We start from the raw sequence: 23,026 nt of genomic DNA on the forward strand, positions 1-23,026 counted from the left end.
ACGTGTAAACCTCTGTACTAGTCTTTATAAAATTAGCTATTATATGAACCATGAAACTTGAACATTATTATACAATGTCCCTTCTCTACGCAATCTGGCTACTTGGTATAGACATTTGGATCTTCCTGCCAAAAGTGCCACACCCATTTTGCGTGTGCAATCGTAAGAGCAACTTGTTCTTTACTTTCACCCGTGTCTCCAACGGCCCATTAGCTCAGTTGGTTAGAGCGTCGTGCTAATAACGCGAAGGTCGCGGGTTCGATCCCCTCATGGGCCACGAAATTTTTGACTTTTTCATTGTCAATTTTTTTAAATATGTTATGATATTTTATAAAATGTTTAGTTAAAACTTATTTATTACCACAAGGCTGAGTTTATAAGCATCACCTACAAAAATGGCATCTGCTAACAAGTATGACAATAAATTTGTCGAGAATAAAATCGTCAAAAAATAATATATTGATACAAATTTTGTGTTAAACAATACGTCAATCACGCATCTACGAGAACTGCTTTAAACCAGTTCTTGTCCGACCTTCCCATTACAGAACACCAGAAAACACGCTTTACCAGCGTGATTTACCGCGAAAATATCTTACACACTCAAAAATTCACCTTACGTGTCATTTCATTAAGTTTTAAAATGCCAGAACACTCATTCCAGGTGATAAAGATCTTTTGGGTATTACAAAACATACTCTAAATCCTAGTTCATAAAGTCTAATTTACAATTATAGACAACAAGGTGTGAATTCCCATTCAAATTACTATGGAAACCCAACCAATTTAAAGAGAACCGCCCCATCTCAACTGTTCCAAAAAACCGGATTGCAATAAAATTGTTAAGGGGTCAATATATTTTGGTGGCCTTGTCGTTTAGTAAATAAACAATGTGTTGAACTGGTTTTAACTGAATTGCAATTTGTATAACGCATTATACTTTTAAGGTTCTATATAATAGTTATATTACTAGACTTTGCATCTGTTTATAGGAAGAACATTTGATACAATTCTTCTATATAAATCAGAGTTATATGATGTTGTGATTGTTGTTATGCAGACTTTGTAATATGTCTTTGGTATTTCTTTATTCTCTAAAAATATAATAAAATTAATATAAATTCAACATGAAAACAATATTTAAATAAAATACTTTACTAAAATGGTAAAAAATTAACGACTACTAGGATCCAATGAAAAATAAAAAAAATTCAATTTCATTAAATTTTTAATAAAACTTGTAAGGTGGCGCTAGTAAGTTCATTAACTTACTATCTTTTATCCTACTCTGAAAAGAGAGGTCGTATAAGAAATAAAAATCATGTCAAAATGTATTCTTATACTCATTTATTTATTCAAATTGATAACAACCCATATATTTACACCTTGAACGAGGCACTTTGAAGCGTTTCGCGCGTAAAAATTACATTGATTAAATATAACCTTAACTGTATAATGCTATTATATCGTTTAAAATTACTTTACAAACATTTCAGTGAAATAGAAAAGTGTGTACCATGTTACATACATAAAGTCACGTCTATATCCCTTGCGGGGTAGACTTGGTATGTACCATGTTACATACATACATAAATCACGCCTCTTTCCCGGAGGGGTAGGCAGAGACCGCATCCTTCCACATGTACCATGTTAATGGTTTTATTTTCAAAAGCATCCGTTGAAGACCAGTGTCGCGGCTCACACTGTGACATTTGCTGAGACTTTTTGGTACATTATTGGATTTTTTTGTATTTTGTGCTATACAGGCTGACATTTAAAACAACTGCATCCTTTTAAACATAGACTATACCCATGCTTCTGAGCCGTTTGAGCCCATTTTTATTTAAATTAAACGTCATCATTTTCACATTTAAAAAACCCTCAAAAACTACGTCACACGCGTTAATACAGACCAATACTACAAAAAGAAATTAAAACTTAACATGTAAATAAATGTCTGAAAAATAAATTATTTTTCTAGTTTCAAGATCAAGTAAAGTACAGAGTAACGACACAATTTGTTCAGCTGAGCGATCTCGACAGATCGCTCTCGTTGACCTCTGAATCTTACGCGTCGCTTTTCCGCCGGCCGGGGTGATATGACGTATTTAGGATCGTGGATTTTGATACTTTTATTTTTTTCGTACTTTCTGAAATATGAACTGATATTTTTCTTTTAACGTTTTTAAATATCCTTTAGATGAGTACACTTAACAGTTAAATTTATGCAGTTGAATTAAAAGTCAGCCTGTATAAACAATTTTTCTTTCTTTGTTTACATTAAAATTTTTTAATCTAATAAAGAAAGATTTTCTACTAGGTTTTCGGTTCATCTATTGTAATATCTTCCATATATTTTTAATTATGTAGTAATAGCTTTATCGGCTTGATAAGGTCAAGAGGAAATTGACTTCTTTTATAATATGTACAGTCCATATCTTAAGCTGGTTAACTGAAACTTTTTATTTTTTTTAAATACATTAATACAAATGTCAATCACAATTTACACGTTATAAAAATGCATTCTTGGAATACATATAAAACAGTAAACAATATCACGTCTTTACGCCTTACGGGGTAAACAGGACCAGTCAAAGTTAAGTAAACGGCATGATGTAGTTGAGATTCAGATATAATTACAGAGGCGTCACTGCGAGTTTAACTCGATCAGACGAGCCCAGCAAGTAAACGCGATTTAATCAGCTTTTAAATTTGTATGTGATTTGATCAGCGCCATCTAGTGGTGACGCGATGTCACTAATGAAATTCGATACAAATTTGTGTTTACTTACTCCACGCGTTTGATCGAGTAATACTCGTGTGGCGACACCACTAATGTAACACACAAACTGTCAATCAGAGCGAAGACAATGACGCGCTCAGCCAATAGCAACGAAGAATCTAAATCGCGCAAGCAAAGATTTCACGGATTGGCGCATAAATACAACCTCCGACTCAACATCGTCTGTCGCGCGGTTCCCCAGGCATCACACCTAGCCTGGCGGTAGATGTTCCCTTTGGTGACGGTCGAACCGAATCATCGCTCCAGCTACAACTCGCAGTGACCACTCATGTTGAAATCCAATCGTCACAAAGAATCTCAAGTACCGTTCTTGGATAAACATATTTGTGACAAAACAAGTAAACAAGTGAGATTTATACATGTTTTTATGTACATTATGCGTACAAAATTGCATACTAAATAAAATTACAACACTGACATGAATAATATAAGTACGCTGGACCAAATGTTCTGTCAAAATGACAGCTTGGTTTTCACTCCCATTTCAAGCCCAATTCAATTCAATTTTCAGTACCGAGTGTACTCGGTACTAAAAATGCCAATTTATACAAATAGCCGCCGTTGATATTCATCATAACTTTATCGGTTACGGGGTAGACGTAGCCAACAGATATTAGTCATAAAGCCCATTTCTCAAAAGAAGAGTCTCAAGTTGGGAAGCTTTTCTAAACTTCGCTTTCAATGGAAGAAGTAGAAATAACATTCCCAAAGTAGTTCTATGTAAATCAATAAGGGGTCATATTTACATCGTTAAAACGAAGTCCAGAGTACATTTTAGAGGTCAGTGAATTACAGCCACATATCAGATAGAGTCAAAATTATTTACAGATACCAAAATCTATGGCTATATTCAGTTGTCTATGACCAGCCACCGATGCTTGGTGTTCTCAATCTGTTGCTGTAATAACGGCGTGCGCACGCGCAGCTTCACTTCTAGGGAACCGCCCGCGGGCCGCCGGCCGTCCATGAGCTGAGAAGTAAATTTATAAATAAAGTATGACAAATTTATGAGTTTTTAAGAAATTTTAAACGGATGAGTATTGATAAATGTGAATGAAGCATAAGATAATACAGTGTCTATTATCTAATATCTTCAATAAAGCTTCGATTTGAAAGAATAGCGTATCACTGCTTAATTTTATCAAGAGATGCCTGAGAGCCTGTAGTTTTTAAATTTATACCTAGCAAATAAAAATTAAAAAAAAATATAATTTTTTTTATAATTAGGGAGAGTCATTCAACGTCGAAAAACGGCTTTCCGCAGACCGCCCCCGCTGGGAATGAGACGTGACGGAGTGCGAAATACATCGCCGCCATTTAATAAATTCATTTTACATAATACTTACCGGGAATGAATCGTGTATTGTGACCGCTGTCTCCAATGGCGCCAACTTGACGAGCACAGAGCCCAGCAGCCGGTCGCTGCGGAACCAGCCGCTGCAACAGAACACCACGTCACAACACGATGAACAACTGTAATGAAGCGGGAACACTACTCTACACACACACAAAGACTACAACACTACACCAAAAATACAGTATAATTTATGTTTAGTGACACTTTATAGAGAAACAGTGATATGTTATATAGCAATAGTGAAGGTTTATCCGCGGATAAGAACTACAAAGCAGAATTAATCTAGAAGACATTAGGAATATGCAAATACAATAGTTCCAATTAGAGAATTAATCGAATAACCCACAGTCGAAATAAAACAGTCAAGAATAGAAGTGAGAATAGGAATAGATAAGAAAGAATGAAGGTAGATTAATAAGCACAGAGCCCAGCAAACGGTCGTTGCGGAAACAGTTGCTACAACAGAACACAAGTAACAAACAGAGTTACAACTAGATGGATAAGCGGGAATACTATTAAATTTGCTTCAAAACACGCCTTAGTAAAAATGAAGGTACAGCACAATGTTATATATATTTAGTGACACATTATATAGATATAGTGAAGGCAAGAAAACACAGTGAACGGGCCGAGGGTCTTTTAGGTCTTGTCAGAATAAAAACAGAATTTTGCCCGTTCAAGGTGCGTCCTATCGTCATCTCGTCTTAGTCTCGATTGTCCTTTTTTCACAGTCTGTCAGTTTTGGTCATCTAAAAAGTCAAGTCAAAGAGACTGTTTGTCCATGGAGGCTGAACGGCCGCTACACACACCTGTGTGTAGCGTAATATAAACCTTTATATTTTATTTGACAATCAACAACCAGCTTTTAGTGTTAGAACCAGTAAAACTCACTCTATTCTATTCTATTCTAAAACTCACCCTCTAGCATAAACCTCCAGTTTGATGCCATGCCTTTTAAACACCCTGAGACAAGGTCTTGCGGCTCGGTTGATGACCAGCGGGAACACAGCATTGTATTCCGGACTGTTTGTGTCCTTTATGAGCACTGTTCGGTCGGATACTGGCGTCTCCTGAAATATCACAAAATAGGTTCTAATACACCAGTAAAATTTATTTATTTATTCAAACATATGTAGACATGATTAATATATGTATGTATGCGTTAAGCATATATACATACATTAATCATGTCTGTATCCCTTGCGGAGTAGGCAGAGCCAACAGTCTTGAAATGACTGAAAGACCACGGTCACCTGTTTGGCTTTATGATAGAGTTGTGATCCAAATAGTGACAGGTTGCTAGCCAAGGTTGCTGCCTACAAGACGAATCCAAAGTTTATAAGCCATTCCCTTAGTCGCCTTTTACGTGGCCATTCAGTGTTTTCAAGACTCTTGGCTCTGTTTACCCCGCAAGGGATATAGACGTGACCATATGTATGTATGTATGTTTGTATGTAACTCAGATATATCTCACCTGAGGATAAGGGAATTCAAATTTGACGTATGTGTCGACCTCCTTAGGGTTGGGCACGTTGTAAGCGATACCCCTGACGATTGTGAGCTCTAAATCGTTCTCGTTAAGGTCCGTATTGCATTGCACTACGGCGAACTGCCGAGATTCATAGTGGAACTTGGGCGGGTCTTGTCCTAATCTGGAATTCGTAATGATAAATTATACATTCAATTCAATATTCATATAATCACGTCTGTATCCCTTGCGGGGTAGACGGAATCAACAGTCTTGAAAGACTGACACACACTTGGGATTCTTTTTAGAGGCGATGGGCTAGCAACCTGTCACTATTTGAATCTCAATTCTATCATTAAGCCTAACAGCTAAACGTGAATCTATACATATAATAAATCTGTAGAAAGGTCAATTCTGTACATTGAAAATATTGAAAAAATAAATAGCAGGGGGTGTTACTGGATCGATACCAAACACAAAAATGTGATTAAAAAAATTTTTGTCTGTCTGTCTGTATGTTCAGGCATCACGTGAAAACTAACGGTTCGATTTTGATGAAACTTGGTATAATTATACCTTATTATCCTGGGCGTAAAATAGGATACTTTTTATCCCGAAAAAATACGAAGAAAAAAAAATCTTAATTTTTCAGTTTATCCATAGACGTTGTTCTGTAGAACCGCGAACACACGTTGCGTTACCCGCAGTGGATTTAGCGCCGTAACATGTAGCGCCTAAAGTCGGCTTTGGCTTGAACCGTTTGCTGCACAAGCGGGCCGCTACTAATTACTATGAAAAAATACTACATAGCTACATTAATTCCCATCAAGCTGAAAATGAGTATAATTATTTAAAACACAATCAAAAGCATTATTTCAAAATTCCCCATGATTCCGGTTTAAGGAAAAAAATTTACTCACGGTCTAAGGTAAGAAATGGGTGTATCGCAATTTTCTTTAAAACGGTAAGTTTTTCAATTCGGAAAATTACCTCAGACATAAATTGTAGAACATAAAGTTATCTTTAAAAAAGGTATCAATATTTTTTTTCAACAAAGCTACCGTTTCTGTGATATAACGATGCAAAAAGTTGCAAGCGTCATAATATGCATCCGTTTCCTTGCCTCCTCTGAGGTAGTGTACTATTAGCGCGTTTTTTTTTACATTTTTATTATTAAACTTGAAAAAGTCTGAAATAGGTTAGAATAAACACGTGTTTTCACTACGCAGTGGTATTCAAGACTAACTTTCGCATTTATTATTTAAAAAAAAATAGAATAACCCTAAGTGAAGAAAATCATCTTAGGACAATAATAGAGGTTACAAGTATCAAATTCAATGCAATAACCAAATTAAAACTAAAACTACTTATAAAAAGAAAGAAAAAAGATGACTACAAACTAAAATTTAATTTATAAATTGTACAGTCCTTGCATAGCATCAACATGCGGGAATGTGCCCAGAAGGCTGGCATCATTGCCAATTCGAATGGCAATGCTGATTCTCTGAGTCAGATAATTTCCAGCCCTCCGGTCAAGAGATACCTCAATTAGCTTTTTCGACAATTGTCGGAAAAGCTGATGGGCAGATAGGCCCCCCGGTCCCAGAGTTTCTACCCCAAAAGGTTCAAAAGTATAGATATTACCGATAACTAAATACATACATACATACATAAAATCACGCCTCTTTCCCGGAGGGGTAGGCAGAGACTACCTCTTTCCACTTGCCACGATCCCTGCATACTTCCTTTGCTTCATCTACATTCATAACTCTCTTCATGCAAGCTCGGCGGTTTCGGGTACTTTTGACTTGACCCTTTACCAGGACGTCCTTAATTTGATCAAGATATGTTCGTCTAGGTCTTCCCACCCCGACCTTTCCCTCCACACTCTCCATGTATATCTGCTTAGTCAACCTGTTTTCATTCATCCTCTCCACATGACCGAACCATCTCAACATACCCTTTTCTATTCCTGTAACTACATCTTCTTTCACATCACAACATTCCCTTATCACACTGTTCCTTATCCGGTCACTCAATTTCACACTCAACATACTCCTTAACGCTCTCATTTCCACTGCATTTATTCTGCTTTCGTGCTTCTTTTGCCATACCCAACTTTCACTCCCATACATTAATGTCGGGACCAACACGCCCCTGCGCACAGCCAGTCGAGCCTTTTTGGATAGTTTCTGACTGCTCATAAAGGCATGCAAAGCTCCATTCACCATGTTCCCCGCGTTCACTCTCCTTTCAATATCACTATCACACTTGCCATCTGATGTAAACTTTGATCCCGATAACTACATATTTGCGCCTTTTGAGGTTTTTTGCCTCATTTGAAGCAGAACGGCCTTAGATTTAGTAACCTGAAGATGAGACGGCGCAAGTGTGTCGACACAAGTAGCATCCCACACCAAAGGCCGCCCCAATCTCCAGGGTACCAAAGTCATACCATCCGGTCTCTTGGCATCATCCCGAGCCAGACCGTTTGGTTCTAGAACGGCTGGAACATGGATGGTGGCAAGAGCACGGAGGATTGTATCATTTAGGGCGGCATGGCGCCCTAAACGGCCGGCACTCCTAGGGCATGAGAGGCCGTGGTGTCCATAGCCGACAACGGTATCCCCGCAAGGACAACTATTATTAAAGACTAACGGTATTTCATGTGTTGAGCATTCTGAGATAAAGCAGGTATACGACCCTAGCCACGTACACAATTAAACAGAGAGACAGATGTTGTCTCAAGGTTTCACTACAGTATAAATTAAGAGACTGGGTTTTATTATACTTATGTATATTTTATATTTTGAATTCAAGTTAAAATTACCGACAGAACAATATTTTTACTTATATTACTGCTACATAGAGTATATACGAGACGTGCTTTTGCATATTATGACGCTTGCAACTTTTTGCATCGTTATATCTCAGAAACGGTAGCTTTATTGAAAAAAAATATTGATTCCTTTTTATAGATATCTTTATGATCTACAATCTATGTCTGAGGTAATTTTCCTATAAAACTTACCGTTTTGAAGAAAATCGTGAAAATCCCATTTTCTTACCTTTGACCTTGGGTAATTTTTTTCCTTAAACCGGAATCATGGGGAATTTTGAAATAATGCTTTTGATTGTGTTTTAAACAATTATACTCATTTTCAGCGTGCTTCATGCAGCAGCAGCTGCAGCTTGCTGCAGCATTCAGCGTAGCTTCATTCCTATTTTTTGGTCTAAATTGACCGGACTGAAAATAAAATGGAGAAATAAACCATCTACGCGAAGACCGACATCCGCGCGGACGGAGTCGCGGGGGAAAGCTAGTATATAATACAATTTTAGTTTTAAACGACTCGGACAATGGAATCAAAGACTGCCAATAAATCTTGTTTGACTGCATCTTAATCTAGTTTGACTGTACCTTAATCTTGTTTTAATCTCTTACCACATTTCCTAGAATCGAATCTCTGTTATCTATACCACAGACCAAAAATTATTTCAAACGCCATCTAGTTAAAAAAAATTGCAACTCTTACCTCTTAGCAACTAAAACGACATCCAAGTCTTGCTTCACAGCTACCGCCAAATGCTCAAATCTGTTCGCCTCCGCCACATTTCCCATTTTCTTGTTATGATCCCTGTTGTCTAAACACAACTTGAGCTGTTTCGTCAGCTGTTGCTGGATCCTCAGTATGACGTCATCGCCCTCTAGGTCTATGGTCGGCGAGTCGTCTGACGGGCCGCAGTCTTCAGCTGATATCACGTCGAACCTACAGATAATCAATTAATATATTAATTACATACAGTGATCACGATTTTATCCTATATTTATACAGAAGTTGATTATACATTAAATATTTAGTCATCATGGGATCGCATTTCACCACGATGCCCTCTGGCTCGCCGGTGTCAGGGTCAAAATTTGGCCATAATGAGGTTCTCGCCAGCCGATATATCGATCGTTACAGCGGACAGTTAGATAGGGTCAACCACTCAAATATTTTCGCGCCATACAAAAAATTAAACTCCTGCGCAGGTACATCGGCGTAACATATACAAGTTATACTTACGTATGTTCTATATTCTCCTTAGTCCTGGGCGGCAGCGGGAGAGACTTGAGGTCCACAATTAGACCTCCTTTAGCTGCTTCTATGACAGAGTCGAATCCTTTCGCAGCACGCAAGTATTCTTTAGCTTGTTCTATGTCACCTGCAATGATAAAACTGATGGACAAAACTGAACAGAGTATGTTTAGTAATCATCACGTCTTTATCCCTTACGGGGCAAACGGGGGTGATAGTCTCGAGAAGAAAGTCATTCAGTTGTATAGCTTAACTATGAATAACATAGATTTATTTTCAAAACTATATACCAGGTATAACTTAAATCTAATTATATCTACTACCGCTGTCAAAGCCCATGTGTAGTGGAAGCGGCGGAACAAACTACACTGCAGCATTTTCACGAAACGCCAGTTTACAAACATAGATCTCTTAAATCTACATCGTAGACGAATGCACATTGTCAATATGGAATATAGATTCATATAATAAAAGTTTGCTCATCATTTTTTTTTGTTTTCTAATGTTGATAGCTTCCGTCGTGTCTAACTTATGATATACGGCAATCCTTTGTAAGTGCTTAAATGAATGAATAACTTACCCCGCAAGGGATGTAGACGTGATGATATGTAAGTAAGTAAGTTAATGCTTTATTGTTCACTAAAGGAGTAGATTACAAATATAAAACAGTAGTACAGTACAAAGGCGGGCTTATCCCCAAGTGGGATCTCTTCCAGCCAACCTGACAGTATTGTATTTATTGATTGAGAAACAGACTGGCATCGTGTTGTTTGCAGATGATACGTCACTAATTTTTAAAATGAACCGCCGTAGCGAAATATGTGATGATGTGAATAGCACTTTAGCCGCCATTTCTAACTGGTTTACAATCAACAACTTACTGTTAAATGCAAATAAGACCCAATGCATTAAGTTTACACTTCCCAATGTAGCGATGGGCGATTCTTGCTAAATATACGATCGACTGAATCGAAAATCGCGCGCTCGCGCATTCGATTGTCGATTTAGTAGTTCCTCAGGCTGATTATTCGAATAACAATCGACAAACTACTAATTTAATTACTATCCATAACTATACTACTATCTCTATACTCATCGCATATCAGCTAATATTCGTGTGCGTTAGGCGGCGTATTTTTCTGATTTGCGTGTGCGTGTGAATGTTAATATAGCATGTTGTTGTTGATATGAAATGAAACAGAAGACAAATAATCAAGGATTTATTTTTGCTAAATAAAGTAAATGATATTGAGTCTACTGATCCGAGTCTGATCTGAACTCTGAATATTCATGCATGACTTTACAAACGATTTCAACGCGAAATATTACCATTTGTTTTTAAAATGTAAATCATATGATTAATCCACGCACACATTATTACAACCCACAGTGTTACAACCCTATTGAATTGACAGGAAACAGGATATTTTATTCTGATTGGTTGATAAATACTTTGTTCTGATTGATTATCGTGAAAATAAGAACATCCGGCGAAAATTTTAAAAATAGAAGTCAAATTTGTTTTACGTAAGAGTATTTTAATGAAACAAAAGAATATGTTAAAAGAGTGTTAATAAATATTGTTTTTGTTATTATTTTTGATTTATTACGTAGTGTAAAATGCTTCATTTATAAGCTGTTGAAATTGAAACAGCCGTTTGTATTTTACCTATCCACTCATCCATCCCTGCGCACCCCGCGCCTACCGTTTCATTTTGAACTTTGAACGTAAAGTAAATATTATTATATTTCGTTAGTCCGTTTATTGTTTAAGAGTTTACTTACTTATTAACAGTAAACTGTTGATTCTATTATTTTTTGTCATTTTTGTTAGCTACTTACTTTGTTGATTTAGGAAAAGCATTTAAATTTTGTTTTATAATTGTATAACATAAAACCTACCTAGTGAAGTTTATACTAAAAAGTATCTCAGTTTTGATTGATCTCATACCTACTTTAAGATTACCTAGTTTAATATTATGAAACAAAAACGATTACGTATTCGATTTATTAAATTTTTTTACTATATAACTCTGGCCTATTATTCTACAGAATAATGTATCAACACAACATCCACATAAACTACGATGTCGACAAACGATTGAACGTTCCGTTTATTGTAAGAACGTAGCGCAGGGCACGCACGCAACGCACATGGTAATCTTTTATACTACTATTTAGTAGTAATTGATTCGGTGCGCTAAAAAATAGTATTAAGGTAACCGCAGTCGTCGTCGCCCGCCGCACGCGTTTCATTGGTCGATAACAATCGATTGACATCGATGATTATCGACTTTTATCGACTGCATTAAACAATCGACTGATTCGATAACTTTTAGTAGTAATCGCCCATCGCTATCCCAATGTGCGGCAGGCAAATGTAGATATTAGTATAAGTAATAAAAGATTAGATATTGTTGATAGTACTTCTTTCTTAGGAATAACATTAGATTCAAATTTAAAATGGAATGCTCACATTTTAAAACTTTCTAAAAGGCTTAGTTCTGCAGCCTACGCCATTCGTCGTATTAGGCATTTGACAGATGTGGCAACTGCTAAGTTAGTATATTTTAGTTATTTTCATAGTTTAATGTCTTATGGTCTGCTGCTTTGGGGATCAGCAGCAGACATACAAACTATTTTCATTTTACAAAAAAGGGCAATTCGAGCCATCTACGGCTTAAAACAAAGAGATTCACTTAGAGATTTTTTCAAAACCCTTAATATTTTAACATTGCCCTCACAATACATTTTCGATAACATTATGCATGTTAGGAAAAACTTAGACGCTTTCAAAAAAGTAGGTGAATGTACTAGTAGATCACTGCGGAACAATTACAAGTTGTCGATCCCAGCGCATCGGCTGGCTAAGGTAGGGAAATCATTTCTGATTAATTGTATAAGATTTTATAATAAATTACCAAAAAGTGTTCTTGAAATGAATGATAGAAAATTCAAAAAGTACATTAAAGATAAGCTTTGTAGGAAAGCCTATTACAGCACGGAGGATTATATTAATGATAAACATGTGTGGCCCGAGCTTGACATAATGGCCTCTTAAATGCTTGTGCATTTTTGACATGATGTTGACATAATTTGTACAGTATGTACTGTACATATTTTATTTTATCTTTATTTATTTGACGAAATATCGAATTCGTATTGAAATAACTAGTTCTGCATTCATTCATGTTTTTTAATGTAGACAATGTGTATTCGTCCATGATTTAGATTTAAGAGATCTATATTTGTACATTGACGTCCGATGAAAATGCTGCAGTGTAGTTTGTTCCGCCGCTTCTTCTACACATACGCTTTGGAAGCGGTAGTAGTTATAATTAGATTTAGGTGATGTGACGTCAATAAGTGATACCTTGTATCCAATTTTGAAAATAAATCTATTCTATTCTATTCTATTAGCTTACATAGTATTTTATAATGTCGTGTCATTATTTACGTAAGTTGATCTAAATTGGTCCGATTGACTGTTATTTACATCCTGTGAAAAACATTTTGCAAAGGCTCACTTGTTATGTTTGAAGAATTACCTTTTTTTAAAAAAAATACTATTTTTTTTTACAACTCACCCGCTTTCTTAGCATCAAGCGCGGCTTCTTTGAACTGCTTCTGCCTTAATGTCAGCAATGCGATCTGCTTCTCGTACCGCGACGTGGACGATACCGCGGGGGTGGGGATGGGCACGGGGGGACGGGGGGGAGACAAGGGGGTGGGGGAAGCGGCCGATTGCGGGGCCCCCTAAAAATGTAAAGATATTTCATTACAATCAATCCCATGACTCTTTTCTGAGTTACGTACATTAGTTTTGGTGCCAACCAGAGCTCTCACGTTACGGGACAATGTCAATATTCAGGCAACTGGATGTGCAACCATGATCCAATTTAGTTAAGTTCCCTTGCAAAAGTTGCGGAGGTCAGATGGCAGTCGCTTCGCGTATAAAACCTGACTAACCAGTCCAGGGTCGTGGTAAAGAGGCGCGGAGGTGAGTATTTCCTCACCTCTCTGGAGAGGAGCCCGGGGTGCGCCTGGACTACGAGTATATAGCCAGGAAGAAAAAGACATCATCAATTCCAATAACAATCCATACTAAGTATATGATGTGTGTATAAAGTGCCGTTCGTTCCCGTTCCCGCGGGAATTTCGAGAAATCCTGTCTTAGTGCACCTAGACCAAATAACGTAACTTCGTGCCAAACAACAATGCGCGGGTTTGGGCAAGGCATTGTAAAACAAGTGAAAGTTTAAAATAAAAAATAACAAGAAATCCGTTTTTTTTTCTAAATATTTTTGGAAGTGTCTAGTCCGCCACCAGCGGCCATTTAACAAATCGAATTACTAAGCCGCTAGTGGTAAAATAAGAAATTAAATAATTCTGCCACAAGTATTGTGGTATTCAAATTTGTTCCTTTAGTCAAACTAATAAAGTCTAATTTTAAAATACACTAGGGCAGCGTAGTGAAGTTGTTCCTATTGCGGCAGACTAATATAAAATGCTATTCCGCCACAAGTTATTAGTTATTGGAATATGTTCCTTATAACTTGTATATAAAGCATATATTTCTTATGTTAAAGTATCGTACCGAAGTTAGCAATGTGACAAAAACAAAAACATAACCCTATCGGTTTTTGTTTTTGTAGTTGATGAGGAAGTTTTAAACTGTTTTCATTGTTTGTATTACTGTAAATTATAATTAACGATAAAACCCAGAAAAAGCACTTAGAGTGCTTTTTCTGTGTACCGCAAAAATACAAATCAGCTATGTTAAAATAATAAAGGCCATAAAACAATAACAGTACTTAATCAAAAGGAAAAAAAAATACAACATTTAGAAATAAACGACGAAGAAATAGAAAATGATGACAGAAATAAAGATGAAAATACGTTTAAAAGAACAAGTAACATAGAAATTAACAATAACACTACAGAGGTTTTAGAAACAGAGCAAATTGGATTTGCTAAAAATATAGTAATAATACATAATGAACAAAAAGAAAGCAATAAAATAAACTTAGAGACACATGTAATAATACATATTGAACCAGAAACAGAAAAGGAAGACACAAAAAACTACGAAAATGTAACGATAAAAACAAATAAGGCACATACATATAATCGACCATACTGCAGAAGATTTAGAGATAGTAAATATAGAATACGCAGAGAGACAACTTATAATACATAATAAACAGGATGAGAAAGAAATAAATCTACATATAGAGAAACCTGTTGAACAGAAACAAAATCTAGAAAAGGCTGAGAAACATGTAAAAACTGAAGATAGAAATGACAAAAATATGCCTGATTTAATGCCTTTAGCTAATGCTAAAGGCATTAAATCAGGCACAGACCTGTAATGCTCTTGTTAATCAAACAATAAGATTACCAGCTGTCCGAAAACGCAGAGGTCGACCCAAAGGACATGATCTAACAGTAGTAGGAGTTAAGAAAAAAAAAGCAATATCTAAATAAACGTTGTTATGTACTCGTACATGAAAAATAAATATATTTCTTAGAAATCGTGTATCATTTACTACTTTTTGATAAGTATATCAATTGCCGCAAAAGGCTTGCCTCAGCTTTGGTGGCTGTTTATTTTTGGTAGGTGTGCTGCCTCTAACTAGCGGTAGAATATTTTGTTGGTTTGACTTGCCACTTGTGGCAAAATAGCCTTATTTGTTATTGTGCCTATAGCGGCAGAATAATATAATTTTTTATCTAACCACAAGTGGCAGTATATTTATTTTTATTAAATGACCACTGGTGGCAGACTAGACACTTCCAATATTTTTCTCCAGCTTCATTTCTACCGATCAACATATCTTTCTGCTAGCAACCCGCCCCGGCCTCCCACGAGTAGCATTTATATCTTATAAACTTCATCAAAATATATATACATATATTAGTTGTGTGAGTGGAGTACACGCCTTTTTTATTTTGAAACAAGCAGAACCTTTGTTATTTCGTTTCTTGTGATTATCACTTTCGAAGTTTTCTGTGTACATAAATTTGTAAATAAATAAATATAATATATCTAATTATCTACATATTATATCTACAGTATAAAGTACTCGTAAAATCCAAAAAATCACACAGAACATATCTTTGCAATTCGCATTTATAAAATTGGACGTATTATGGATTAAAAAATAACCAAGAAAGCCTAAACTAAATTCATTCTTTCATATAATCACGTCTATATCCCTTGCGGGCTAGACAGAGTCAAAACTCTTTAAGAGACTGATAGGCCACGTTCATGTCGCTTTATGATAGAATTGAGATTCAAATAGTGACAGATTGCTAGCCCAAGCCTAAAACGAGAATCCTTAGTCGCCTCATACGATACGACATCCTAAACTAAATGTATAAGAAGATTCTTTTTGAAACTTTAGATTGCATAACCGTACGGTTCGCAACAATCTTCCAAAAATAAAAATTTCATCAAAATCCGTCCGATGGAAAATCCACGGTGACGATATAACCAAACGCATGAACAAGCAAACCATAGCGCGTTTCAATGTGAAACAGCGCCATCTGTTATCGAATGGAATGGAGGTACTATAAAACAACAAACATTCGGAATTAATTATTAAGTCCGGAGTAAGAATGGTAATATAAAACACAGGACGCGTTTATGGAATAAATTACGTCTTTATCCCTTACGGGATCGACAGTGCCAATTGTCGCAAAACTAAAAAGTTAGTTTTTGCTCATTGGCAAACGTAATAGGCCAACATATTTCCGTCTGTTGAAAAAATCCACGGTGACGTTATACCAAACATGTGAAGAAGCGAACCAAATCGCCATTCAATATGACACAGCGCCATCTATTGTCGAATGGAGGAACTATAAAACAAAGATACATTCGGACTGAATTATAATAATAATGTCCGGTCCGGTGTAAAAGGATGCGTTCAAGAAAGAAATAACGTCTTTATCCCTTACGGGGAAAACAGCGCCAATAGGCCTTACGGGCAAGACTTCATACTTTTACATTGCACCATGAAACATTGAATTGTTACTTTGTTATTTATTAATGTATTTGTTCGTTTATATTTGATTAATGACAGTATCATAAATATACTATAATTTTTAGCGAGTTAAAACTTCGAAACTGTCTAAAATCTTCAATAAATATATGTTACTGTAGCGGAAGTAATGATTTGGGGTCGACCACCACAATAGGAAAGATCTTCCTGTAGGCTGGTGAGATGCCTGGGGAACCACATGACAGATGTTGAGTCAGAGATTGTATACACGCTCCAATCCATGAAAACTTTTGCTTGCGCGATTTAGACTCTTCACACATATTGCCTGATAGCGTCGCGGGATTATCTATTGTGACTAGGGTTGCCATCCGTCCGGGTCTCCCCGGATTTGTCCTAGTTTAGAGGGCGTCCGGGGAGCGTCCGGGGAAGGTTTTTTTTTAGACCGGGTTTTAAAATATTAATAAATAAAAAATAAAAAAAAACATTGCTGTAGGTCTAAACTTCAAAAATTTTCTGATCTGTTGTTTAATATTCAAATGTCTTTTATTGCATTGTATATGTTTAAAAGATCTTGTTAACATGTCCGGCTTTCGGACTCTAAAATCCGGGGTTTTCACGCGTCTCGTCCGGTTTTCCAAATTTTAGAGATGGCAACCCTAATTGTGACTTATTGCCATAGTTTCTCACCTCGTTAGGCAGCGGCCCGTGCCCCGCCGGGGTAGGCAGATCCTCCGTGTTGACGTGCTTCCCGCGCGCGTGCGCAGCGACCGCCTCTTGGTACTGTTTGACGATTCGGCCCATGCGCCGAGCTTTGGACGAGTTGCCCTCTTCTTTGGCTTTCGCTTCCTGTTGCTGCAGTGATTTAAAATAAAAAACACAATTCATTATCGTTATCGGTCAAGTAGTTTTATAAAATAGTCCGATGTCTGTACTTGCAAGATGTTGGCAGAAATATCGATATGGGGGATCTATATAAGACAAACAGAAGCCAAATTTGTGATTTTTATCGTCTGTATATTTGTACTCTCATCACGCGAAAACTATTTGCTCCGATATGAATGAAGTTTTATTAGATGTATGGTATACAATAATGTCTCCCTCTATCGTCCGTAAGGGCAACACATAACTTTTTTAGTAAACTTTTACCAACGAAGTGAAGGGCAGTAGTTAATATAGGAATAAAGAACTCTTAATTGTATTGTTCATGTTTTTAAAAAATAGTATACGTACCACATTATAAGAAAAGCAATAGTATATATTAATTCATTCATTCATATAATCACGTCTATGGTCTTTGCGGGGTAGACAAAGCCTTGAATAGAGTGAAAGGCCACGTTTAGCTTTTTGGCTTAGTGATGGAATTGGGATTCAAAGAGTGACAGGTTGCTAGACCATCGCTTACATACGCTTCCTTCATTCACCTTTTACGACATCCTTGAGAAATATATGGGGTGATTCTTTTCTAAAGTTCCGGGAAGCACAGTTCTTAAAATTATACATTTAATACATATAATATCCTTATGTTTTAGTTTTAAATGTATGATTTTTCGAACTGTATATATTCTTCATATTAAAACAAATATAAAATTCAGTGCGTGTGGAAAAGGTAAAAATTTTTTTTTTTTTTATAATAATGTACCTGAAAAGCAGCAAGCCTTTGCCTGAGTGCTTCGTCCAAAGTGGCGGCTGTGATGAGGCCCCCTCCGCCGCTCTCGGCCGCTGGAGTCTCGGCGTCTATAAGACAATTGGTTAAGTAAACTTTTTTTTAACCATTTTTTTTTTACTTTAAAGTTAAAACTCTAAGGGATAGGCTTACAAACTTGGGATTCTTTTTTAGGCGACGGGCTAGCAACCTGTCACTATTTGAATCTCAATTCTATCATTAAGCCAAATAGCTGAACGTGGCCATTCAGTCCTTTCAAGACTGTTGGCTCTGTCTACCCCGCAAGGGATATAGACGTGAACATATGTATGTATGTATGTTAAAACTCATCTTATATATAAAATTCTCGTGTTACAATGTTTGTTCCCGTACTCCTCCGAGACGGCTTGACTGATTCTCATGAAATTTTGTGAGCATATTGAATAGGTCGTTGAGAATCGGCCAACATCCCTCATTCCTCTTCATCATTTTCATACCCCTTTGTGATAAGGGTTGTCTCTCTCTTAACTCTTAACATTTTTTTAACTAGAAATTATTTTTAAAATTAATTATATGGCAAAACAATGTTTTCCGGGACAGCTTTTTTTATTACACCCGCCCCGGGTAACATATATACATATAAAAATTTCTCTTGAATCAGTCTATCTTTTAAAAAAACTTTTAAAGATCTAAACATATATACATAGGGGGCAGTCACGCGTCCACCACCATATCGAACTGCTTCACCACTTTTAAATAAAGATTTCTTACTAAATACGAACGCTTGTGGCGCCATCTATACGTAATAATACCGAAAATTGATAAAACAAAGTTTCATCTGACTGAAAAAAAAAATACCTCTTCTGATTCAACTTTGCGTTAAATAAAAAAAATATAGAGACATAGCCTATATTTGGAGTGTTCTTATAGTCTACAGAAATGTACATACCATTAGAATTCTGCGTATGTTCCTCCTGCCTGCCCTGGGTGGCTGCAGCTGCGATGTGTTCCGGGGTGGGCAGCTCGCTCAGATCCATCTCCTGGCCAGCCTTGTAAGCGTCTACCACCAGATCGAACTGCTTCACCACCTTCAAGTACTCTAATGCTAGGGTCTTGTCACCGGCATGCTTGCTGGCTAGAGCAGCCGCTTTAAATTCTTCTTTACGCTCTAGAAGATGGTATAAGGGTGGTTAAACAACAACAACCCCTTGCGGGGTAGACAGAGCCAACAGAAGACTGAAAAGCCGCTGTAGGCTGTATTCATTACTACTAAGTAATCATTGCTACTTTATGTAATATAATATATAATAATTAATTATTTTAATCATTGTCATATTCCAATATTAAATGTATCATAATTGAATGTTAATAATGTATAATAATTGTATATAATTCTATTTTAAATTTATCTTGTAAGCATTTTGGATATAATATCTGTTAGCTTGTAAGATGTATTGAATAAATAAATAAATACACTACTGTCGCTTAAAGTACAGTCAGTAGCATAACAACCTTCCCATATTCACAGAAACTTGTCCTGTATCACTACGCTCTAGAGTTATCTATGCACCAACTCTATGTGCAGTTAAGTGTACTGAGCGCGGCCTTTCAGTCTTCTGATGACTGTTGGCTCTGTCTACCCCGCAAGGGATATAGACGTGATTATATGTATGCATGTAAATATATAAAAACTCACTTAAAATAATCAGCAGCCCTTGTTGTCTTTCTGGGGATAATTCTTCCACTGGGGGAGGGGGCGGTGGATTCTTGGGTTCCGGCAAACATGGCGGTTCTTCCGGGGCCGTTGGTTCCTCTGGTGCCGAAGGTACTTCGGGGGTGGGAGGTAATTCTCTGGCTGGTGGTTCGGGTATCGGTGCTGGTGGCTCCGCGACTCTGGGCGGAGGTTGTGGTGGCTGCGCCCCGTCTGTGGGTTTCCCCAGACTGACTGGTGGTGGGATATCCTCGTCGTTGATAGGCCGGCCGGCCTTCGCTTGCTTCAGTAGTTCGTTGAGGGTTTTGAGGCCGCGACCGAATCTAGGGAAATGATTAATTATTGAAAACGACTTCGTCCGCATGGAAACCCTATCAATCCCGCGGGAACTCCGGGATAAAAAGTTAGCCTATATGTTATTCTGGGTCTTCAGCTACAGCTACATTCTAAATTTCATCGTAATCGGTTCAGTAGTATTTGCGTGAAATAATAACAAACATCCATACTGATATACTCACAAACTTTCGCATTTATAATATTAGTAGGATAAGAAACACTGAATGAAGTATTGTAATTCATCACTCGGTTAATAACAGGTTTTACAGAATGTGTTAATTTGATATTCATATACAATCTTTTTCTTCCTTCTGGTTTTGGTCTCAGTTACATCCTAAACTCGGAGCCTTTTGACCAAGATCCTGGCTTCGGTGAGTCAGGTTTTAACACGAAGCAACTTCCATTTGACCTCCACAATCTTTGCTGGGGAACCTAACTTGTATTGGATCATGGTTCAATTTGTAATAGATTATACACATTAGACTCATCAATTTACCTTCTGGCCCTGCTGCTTTCCCCATTAGCCTTTGCAGATTTCTCAGCAAGAGAATAATTTGATATCCTGTCTTGCAGCAGGCTTATGGTACTGCTTTGTCCACTGACGGGAGGAGGAGGGGCGGCGCGGGGGACGCGGGGAGGGGGCGCGGGCGCCTCGTCGTCTTCAATCGCTAGTTCTTGTAACTCGTTTAGCAGGTCTGGGTCGTTCTCATCACCTTCAATGAAAAGAGACATACATAATCACCTTATCCATTGCGGGGTAGACAGAGCCAATAGTCTTGAAAAGACACACATTCAGCTGTATGACTTAATGGTGGGAATGAAATACAGGTTGCTAGCCCCTCACCTAAAAGAAGAATCCCAAGTAAATTAGCCTTTTCCTTAATCACCTTTTAGAACATCTATGGGAAAGGTGAATTTGGTAAAAGTATTAAAAAACAAAAATCACCAATTTACCCACCCATGTTAATAAAACTAAATGAAAGTATGTATGAAGTTTCTTCTGTTTACTGTGTACTAGGTACTTTGTCCTTATTTGACTAACTTCCTTGTTTGTTTGTTTGTGAACTCTTTATTGCACATAAGAAAGTAATATAAAATATTACAAAACAAATATTGGATTAAGAAGAATTTGTATAATGGCGGACTTAACCCAATCTAAGGCTTTCTTCCAGTCAACCAAATGTCTTTGTAGATTTTAAATAATACAGATTCATATTAATTAAGGAAATGCACATCCAATGTACAGTAGGTGAAAAAGTACACCACCTTTTGCATACTTTTCTATGTAGCCATATGTACTCTCATGTGTGGGATCTATCTACCACATACCTGAACCAACATCATCATCAGATGGCACATCCTTCAGACTAGCAGCGATCATGGCATCAAGACTTGAAGCTGGCATGGGCGCCGGTTTCCTGGGCCGAGACCTCTTGGGGCCCCCACCACTGATGGCTGCCAACTCAGCTTCAAGGTCTATGTCATCGTCAGATAGATCCATTGGCTTGTCTGCATCGTCTAGACTTGGGATGTCTAGGAGGCCAAACTAAAATGGAAGGTAAAATGTATTTATTGTGTTCACCCAAAACATCAAGTCCTTCACTCTGTAGCATTGTGGGATATGTAAATTAAAAAAAAAATATTATTTCAAAAACACAATTGTTAAATACTTAATTCATGTTGCAATACATCAAATACAATGTGTTAGGTTTTTTTTCCTATTAAAAATGTATATATAATTTTAATAGTAATTCTGATAAATATATGCAAAAAAAAACAGATGAACAGTATTTAAATTAGTTCCAATAAGAAAATATATTAGGAACTGTATTTGTTTTATATCAAAATGTATCTTGTAAAATTTATAGTGAAGTTTTTAAATGTCGAATTGTCCTCAAGTACACATAATTTCAGATTCAAAATACCTTGAAACCTGAAAGGCTAAGATCTTTGTTTACAAATGAAGTTTCAAACAGCTGATTTATTATTTTATTTTAAATGTGTTCCTGTTTACACCACTTGTATATAACATTGTAATCGACCGTTAGGAATCACTTTTACACCATGTTAGAATGATATCAAAGCAAGAAGTCTAGTCGCAAACAATATAAAAGCAATGACTCACTTGCGACAAATTGGTTTTCTTCCCGGAACTAGGTTTTCTAGACATTTTAGACAGTTATTTAACGTCACGATTTATAGTTAAAGTTGATTGTACAACACAATATGATTATTCAAGTAAAATAACTTGCATTTGTAGCAGTATTTTACTGTTTATTTTTCTTTGGTATTTCTTTTCTTGTGCGCGAGCATAAACTTCTTGTTCCTTTTATTTTAATTAACCCTAAAAACTTCGATTCCTTTCTTTTTTGTGAGCAAAATTCGCACTAAATAATACTTGATAAATGCTAAATCAGAACAATTGCTGGTTTTGTATTAAAATGGAACAAGCAAAATGACAGCTTAGATTGATGACTGTGACATTTTAATCAATGCGTAAAGTGGTATTTGCTATTATCTTCGTCTGAATTTAATATTAAAAAGTAATATTGCCAGCTTCGTGAAAAATAAAAAATAGGAGTTTCTTCAAGATTTCAACGGTACATAGAAGTAATCTCCAAAA

The 23,026-nt window shown here is 36.7% G+C and overlaps 1 protein-coding gene and 1 non-coding gene across 4 annotated transcripts; one reads left to right on the forward strand and one right to left on the reverse strand.

Moving 5' to 3' along the window:
- Nucleotides 1–203: 203 nt before the first annotated feature.
- Nucleotides 204–277, forward strand: Trnai-aau (transfer RNA isoleucine (anticodon AAU)). The gene has a single exon. It is a non-coding gene; the product is annotated as a tRNA-Ile (tRNA).
- Nucleotides 278–1,330: 1,053 nt separating this feature from the next.
- Nucleotides 1,331–22,840, reverse strand: LOC106143215 (coiled-coil and C2 domain-containing protein 1-like). Of its 3 annotated transcripts, none has more exons than XM_060944599.1 (14): nt 22,529–22,840; nt 21,733–21,949; nt 20,900–21,116; nt 20,053–20,390; nt 19,306–19,524; nt 18,354–18,448; nt 17,402–17,566; nt 13,298–13,466; nt 9,699–9,837; nt 9,165–9,398; nt 5,635–5,812; nt 5,079–5,230; nt 4,150–4,276; nt 1,331–3,773 (listed from the first exon to the last, which is right to left on the reverse strand). In XM_060944599.1, the coding sequence occupies exons 1-14, from the start codon at nt 22,571–22,573 to the stop codon at nt 3,654–3,656; spliced, it is 2,415 nt and encodes an 804-aa protein (XP_060800582.1). In that variant the 5' UTR covers nt 22,574–22,840; the 3' UTR covers nt 1,331–3,653. The 3 variants fall into 3 exon arrangements, with proteins under 3 accessions (XP_060800582.1, XP_060800584.1, XP_060800587.1); XM_060944601.1 differs by having other exon boundaries at nt 4,150–4,240; nt 22,529–22,839; XM_060944604.1 differs by lacking the exon at nt 22,529–22,840 and adding an exon at nt 22,329–22,499.
- Between the last annotated feature and the right edge of the window lie 186 nt (nt 22,841–23,026).

The sequence above is a fragment of the Amyelois transitella genome, chromosome 2 (assembly GCF_032362555.1).
Source record: "Amyelois transitella isolate CPQ chromosome 2, ilAmyTran1.1, whole genome shotgun sequence".
NCBI classification, from domain to species: domain Eukaryota; kingdom Metazoa; phylum Arthropoda; class Insecta; order Lepidoptera; family Pyralidae; genus Amyelois; species Amyelois transitella.

Coding starts and splice junctions, on each gene's coding strand:
- LOC106143215 (XM_060944599.1), bottom strand. CDS start 22,573: ATGTCTAGAAAACCTAGTTCCGGGAAGAAAACCAATTTGTCGCAA. Junction 9,399..9,698: donor AAGGAGAATATAGAACATAC/GTAAGTATAACT, acceptor GATTATCTGTAG/GTTCGACGTGATATCAGCTG. Junction 3,774..4,149: donor CAATACACGATTCATTCCCG/GTAAGTATTATG, acceptor TTTACTTCTCAG/CTCATGGACGGCCGGCGGCC.